This window comes from Anastrepha ludens, chromosome 3, assembly GCF_028408465.1.
Source record: "Anastrepha ludens isolate Willacy chromosome 3, idAnaLude1.1, whole genome shotgun sequence".
In the NCBI taxonomy this organism is placed as follows: Eukaryota; Metazoa; Arthropoda; class Insecta; order Diptera; family Tephritidae; genus Anastrepha; species Anastrepha ludens.
Genome location: NC_071499.1, coordinates 60,405,716 through 60,412,076, shown reverse-complemented (window position 1 = coordinate 60,412,076; position 6,361 = coordinate 60,405,716). Strand labels below are relative to the sequence as shown.

At 38.6% G+C, this 6,361-nt stretch overlaps 1 protein-coding gene across 1 annotated transcript; it reads left to right on the top strand.

Annotated features, from left to right (window-relative positions):
• The first annotated feature begins 2,535 nt into the window (after nucleotides 1-2,535).
• On the top strand, nucleotides 2,536-4,405 carry LOC128857528 (E3 SUMO-protein ligase ZBED1-like). Its single transcript, XM_054093279.1, has 3 exons — nucleotides 2,536-2,664; nucleotides 2,758-2,820; nucleotides 3,015-4,405. Exons 1-3 carry the CDS (start codon nucleotides 2,604-2,606, stop codon nucleotides 4,403-4,405), a joined length of 1,515 nt encoding a protein of 504 aa, XP_053949254.1. The 5' UTR covers nucleotides 2,536-2,603.
• Nucleotides 4,406-6,361: the final 1,956 nt, after the last annotated feature.

Genomic DNA, 6,361 nt, shown 5'->3' with positions numbered 1-6,361 from the left:
AAGAGCCCGCGAATTGTGGCTGCGGTTAGTGATACACATATGCAGAGGCTGGATAAGTCCGTATACGATGCCCACTAAAGAGATCGAACATCTAATGTTAACAAACAAATATCGAAAAGCGATAGGCTTTCGAAAGGCTATAGCAAACCGCCCAGCGCACTTCTACATGTAAAAGATTTCTTTAAAAGACTAAAGATTATAGAGAAGCATTTGAATTTTAGAAATGTAATTTGACAAAAAAATTGTAGTCCGATAAACTTCGGCTGCAATTTTTTTGTAAATGAAAACCTTGAGTTCTGCCCTTGGAAAATGTTTAATGGATGTAAAGGTTATCAGATTGGAAGTACTTTTTCTAATAAGGTTTTCTTGACAGATCACGCGTGACTACTGTCAAACTAAATACATAATTTGTATCAGCATTCACTGAAATTTCTTCACGGCAAGACTTACGCCTTAACAACATTTACAAATCGTACGAAAATCGATGCTCTGTGAAAAGGGATCATCGCGCACTCAGGCCAACTTATGGTGTTTCTTAATGAGGCCCATTTTTGTCTAATGGCTACGTCAATAAGCAAAGTCGCCGTATTTGGACTGAGAGCAGTACGAAGGCTTTCAAAATAGCCATTACAGCCATTGAAAACAACCGTTTGGTGCGGCCTACGGGAATTATATATATTGGCCGTACTCCCTTTTTGGGTATTGGGCCGAGCTCCTCCACTTATTTGTGGTGCTACGACTTGATGTTGTTCCACAAATGGAGGGGCCTACAATTTCAAGCCGACTCTTGCCGTTCGGAGGTTATTATGAGGAGCTTTTTCATGGCAGAAATACATTCGGAGGTTTGCGATTGCCTGCCGAGGGGCAACCGCTATTAGAAAAATGTTTCTCTTCACTTTGGTGTTTCACCGAGATTCGAACCTACGTTCTCACTGAATTCTGAATGGTAGTCACGCACCAACCCACTCGGCTACAGCAGCCGCCTATGGGAATTATCGACCCATATTTCTTCAAAGACGAGGCTGGCGCCAATGTAACAGTGAATGGCGAATGCTATCGCGCCACGACAAAGCACTTCTTGATGCCGGAAATTGAAGCCCGAAATCTCCAAAACATTTGGTTCCATCAAAACGGCACTACTTGCAGTACAGTCTGTGACACAATGGATTTACTGCGTCGTCGTTTCGGGGAGCAATTGATCTCTCGTCTCGGATCAGTGGATTGGCACTAAGATCGTGTGCTATCGAACCTTCGGATCCTTATTTGTGGGGATATGTATAATCTAAATGATTTGTGGATAAATCAGCTTCGAATGAGGCATTGAAAGGAAACATTACTAAAGTTATTGACGAGATATCGACCGAAGTCCTCCAGCGAGTTATTCAAAATCGATATTCACGGATGGCCGAATTATGGCTCAATTATGGCCCACATTTGACAGAGATTAACTTTAAAAATAAATTTCATGAATGGTTCCACAAAAAATTAATAAAGATGCGCCAACCAATTTGAATTTTCGTTGTTTTATTTCAGCTTAAAAGCCGATACCTCCAAATCGATCACCCTTTATAAACTTTTTTGCCGCTAAAACGCGAGAAATGTATCAGCGTTCGATTTATGGCGTTTTCCAATACTTGGATTTATTCTAGCCTCGAAGTACCTATACCTTACACCGAATTACTGAGGAAGGTTAATCAATCCTATGTGGGGACTGAAATCCGCAGAAGAAAATAGTTATGGATCGACCACACGCTCAGGAAGAGCGACGATAACATCACAAAACAAGCACTGCGATGGAACCCCTTCTAACAGATAGGACGAAATAAAGGCAGACCACGAAGCATCTGGCGCCGTTCAACGGAGGCGAAAATGAGGTATTTCAAAAGAGAAGGGGAGTTGTTGGCATCCTATGCACCAACTAGGAGTTAGAGGATCCTATACATTACCGACTACTGGGAAAGCTGAGCAGAAATTCATGCTGCGGCAACAGCTCAGACGAATTATTTCTGAAAAAATTCAAAAAATCTGCCACACGGCGTATATTTTTCGTTGGTTTACTTCATAAATATCAAAGCAAAATTTAAGTTTGCACCACCTTATATCTACCGCATTTCAGCTCCTCGTCTTTATAATATCAAAGTGATAAAGTAGAGGTTGCCCCACCCTCCTCCAAATCGTTCTCGCGTACAGTAAGTACGATTATTAGGCGAATTTTCGTCTACCGAGAATGAGTTGAAATTTCGAGCATCAGTCATTCAACAATTTCGAAGTAACCGAAGTCATTGGCAAGCAAACCACTTTTTAATTAGCAGTCAGCCAGTTTGTAATGGCATGCCTGAAGTATCCCTGATGTCAATATTAGATAGGTCATCAATCTTGTATTTGCCCTCTATCCCATAATGGTCTAGAATTTCAAAAGCGTGCGTGCGAAATATCTCAACCATCTCGTTAAGACATCGGCAGCATTTCACAGAGGCTTTTGAGGTTAGTCACGTTTTCTCTAGGAATATGATGGCTGCCTGGTAGAGCTGGGCGGAATATCGATGTTATATCGATGTATCGATGTTTCAATTTGAAAATGAAACATCGATGTTCGTAAACCGATGTTCGATGTTTTCGCAAATTTTGTACCATCACTTAGTAATTGCACGTGGAACGAAAGTGGTAAGTAAGAAACTTTTATGCATTAAAAAACTTTTCTACATTAAAAAAACTGATTAAGTATACCATTTTAATATGAAAATTATTAAATTTTAGGCTTTTGGTGTTGGCAGGCAGTGATTGAAATGGAGCGGTTTGTAGAAAGTTCTAGTGGCAAAGGTAAGATTATCGTTTTATGTATGTAGCTGAGTGCGTATTGTTAATACAAAATATCTACACCTAGACGTCGCTTTGAGTCGTACTTTTTGGGAACGTATACCCAACGCAAAGTGATGACTAGGTGTATAAGAGTACTTGTACATACATACATATATATAATACTACAAATTATTTTTTGTTTTTTTTTTTTGCAGTTTCAAAGACGAGCTCAAAGGAGGTGGAAGAAGAAAACCCAGCAAAAAGAACAAGGTACGGTCAGTCAGCTGTATGGCAATTTTTTAACAAATCAAAGGATGGCAGTTCAGCTAAATGCATTCAGTGTGGAAAAACATATATAACATGTGGCAATACCACTAATTTGGCTGGACACCTGAAACGGATGCATGCAGGATTAACTGTTAGCGAGCTTCCGAAATCTTCAGGGTCTATTTTGTCCTTCATTGAAAAAAAATACGAAGCATCTTCCGCTAGGAAAAAGAGTCTTGATAGCTCACTAATGCACTATATATGCTCCGACATGCGACCGTTCTCAGTTGTTGAAAACAAAGGATTTCGTAATTTTGTCAGTACATTGGATCCTCGCTACGAGCTGCCTTCTCGTAACAAATTGAGAAACACATGCATGCAAGACTTTTACACAAATATGAAAGACAAATTACACTGTATTCTGGACCGAGTGGACTATTGCGCTATAACAACAGATTGCTGGACGTCACGGGCTAACGAAAGTTATATGACAGTCACTTGCCATTTCATCAATGACAACTTTGAGCTAAAAGCAGCTGTTTTGTCAACCAAAAATCTCATTGACGAAACCAACCACACGTCGCAAAATATTGCAAATTCCTTGCGCGAAGTCCTTGTGGAATGGCAAGTTATTGACAAAGTCAGCGCAATTGTTACAGACAACGCGAGGAACGTTGTAAAAGCATGTGAGATTCTACAAAAGCGAAACGTGCCTTGCTTTGCTCATTGCATTAATTTAATTGTCCAAAGCTGTTTTTCCCTTGAAAATATTAAGACAATTATGGGAAAGTGCAAAAGCATAGTTTCGTTTTTCAAGAGCAGCTCAATAGCGTATGCAAAATTTAAGCAAGCCCAGGAACCAATGAAGCCATATAGTCTAAAACAGGAGTGCCCTACAAGGTGGAATAGTGCTTTCTACATGATTGAGCGCATTTTGGCCACAAAGTCAGCTATTGCTAAAGTCCTGTTAGATACTCCGAAAGCAATACTACCTCTATCAGTTGATGAGCTATCTGTTCTGGAAGATTTAAAGCAGGTTCTTTCACTATTCGAGGATGCGACGGTACAAACATCATCCAGCTCTAATGTAACAGTTTCGCTAATTATACCATTGGTTAGCGGACTTTTGCATAATTTGAGTGAAATCAAAGATCGACTAGAAACTGATGATGGCCGTAAAGTATGCAACTTGCTAATGGAAGGCATACGGCAAAGACTACTGCCATATGAAAAAAGAACTGTGACTCGTTTGTCGACATTACTGGATCCGCGTTTTAAAAAGGAGGGTTTTTTTTTCAAATACAAACTCTATAGAAGCCGAAAAATTTTTAGAAAATGAACTTTCGCCACTTTACAAAGAAAATCACCCTCCAAATATATCTAGCCTGCCAACACCACTATGCGATAAAACTCCACTTCTTAATTTTTTGGAAAAAAACAAAACTCAAAAAATTCGTAATTCCCGAGTTGATTCGATTTTGACCCTTCGTCAATACTTCAACATGGAAAATATAAACTCTAGTTTAAACCCTTTAGACTACTGGAAGGTAATTCATGCTATATAAAATCTAGCATTATAATTAATACTAAACTTTTTTCAGATCTCGACTGATGAGCCATTGAAGATGAGCTCAAAAAAATATCTCTGCGTACCGGCTACGTCAACTGAAAGTGAGCGTATGTTCAGCAAAGCAGGTTTAATAGTGAGTGAAAAACGAAGTTCACTAAAGCCAAAAAATGTGGATATGCTGGTTTTCCTAAATAAAAATGAATGGATCTCAAACAACTGATAAGTTGAGTCATTATATTTTCATAATTTAATTTGTTTGAAAAACTCACAAAACTGTTATGTTAAGTTATCATTATATTTTGGATATTTCATTTGTTTTTAAAAGCTTTAAATAGTGTTAAGTTAAGTAATAATATTTTCGTAATCTAATTTGTTTTGAAAAAATCAAAATACTGTTAATTTAAGTTTGTTTGAAAAACATTATTTTGTTATTTTTTTATATATATGTTGAATAATGAAGTCAATATTAAATAAATGAAAAAAAAAAAATTCTTTTACTAACTTCGATGTTTAATCGATTAATCGATGTTTTCAAATAAAAAACATCGAAACATCGATCTTTTGCCAGCTCTACTGCCTGGTTATCGCAGGAAAAGAAGTTTTTTTTTTTTTGTTTTGAGTTATTTATTGAAAGAAGCAAAAAAAGTTTCAATTGGTCCTCGGTAGGTCTCATGTAGTTTTTTTTTGGCACGAAGTCAAATCTTACTCTTCTACTGTCCAAGATTCGGAAGAGAACGTGAGGAGTTAGCCACTATCCTTGGAAGACAACCAAGTGTGACTAATTTAACTTGCAGTTTGTGCATTTCAAGACATTGCTGGGATGCTGCATGCAAGTTTTCCAAGCAAGTATTGCGTACGCTACCGGCAGCTAGAGGAAAATAATATTAACGCCCTCTGCCGTGTCCGATCACACCGAACTTCCCAACAAGTGCTAAAGCTAGCATGAAACAGTGTTCCAGAGGAGGTCGATTCAAACATACCGAGAACAATTACGGAGTTAATGATTCACGACCATATCATACGCAGACAAGACGGTAATGCACACGATATTACCGCACACTTTCGAAGTTCCATTTACTTCTTAATATTCCGTATCACCGACGTATAACCTCCATACGTGATAGGTAGAGAGCCTGGACGCAGGTTTCTTTTGTGGTTGTTATCCACAATAACGGCTCCATCCTCGATGTAAAGCAAATGCGGTCCCGGGGTGGAAGTCAGCCGAAGAGGGGAGGTCTGTTTTAGTAGGAGCGTGCCTCACATATCATTGGCGCGACGGCATCAATTGAATGTTTCTGACAGGGGAGTAACCCCTCCCTCAAACAAAAAGTCAAATCTTACTGTATGAGCACCAGTGATGAGGTCTTTGAAATAGCCATTATCTGAATCTCAAATACGTCACAGTAATCGAGCAGGAAAAAACAGAATTATATGCTCACATTTTTGAAACCTATACTGTTCTAAATATTGTCATCGAACTCGAACTCGTCTGTGCATACGTTTTTGAATCCGCTCTCTCTAGCCACTTCTATTATGTGGGATTTGTAGTGCTGACAAGCAGTAATCTGTTTTCATAGTGGTCAGTGAGTTCGGACACTCGTTTTTTCTGTATATTAATCTACGTCAAACTATGAAGTTTTTCAGTTTTTATTAATTCATTTTACTTACGATGCAGCTGTTAACTTCGAAGCAGTGTTTGTAGCAATTTAAGCGAAATCCGAAGGA

Excerpts from the sequence above, each read along its gene's own strand:
- LOC128857528 (XM_054093279.1), top strand. The coding sequence starts at position 2,604 with ATGTTCGATGTTTTCGCAAATTTTGTACCATCACTTAGTAATTGCACG. Across the intron at positions 2,665-2,757 it reads TTGCACGTGGAACGAAAGTG|GCTTTTGGTGTTGGCAGGCA; the intron begins GTAAGTAAGAAA and ends ATTAAATTTTAG. Across the intron at positions 2,821-3,014 it reads AGAAAGTTCTAGTGGCAAAG|TTTCAAAGACGAGCTCAAAG; the intron begins GTAAGATTATCG and ends TTTTTTTTGCAG.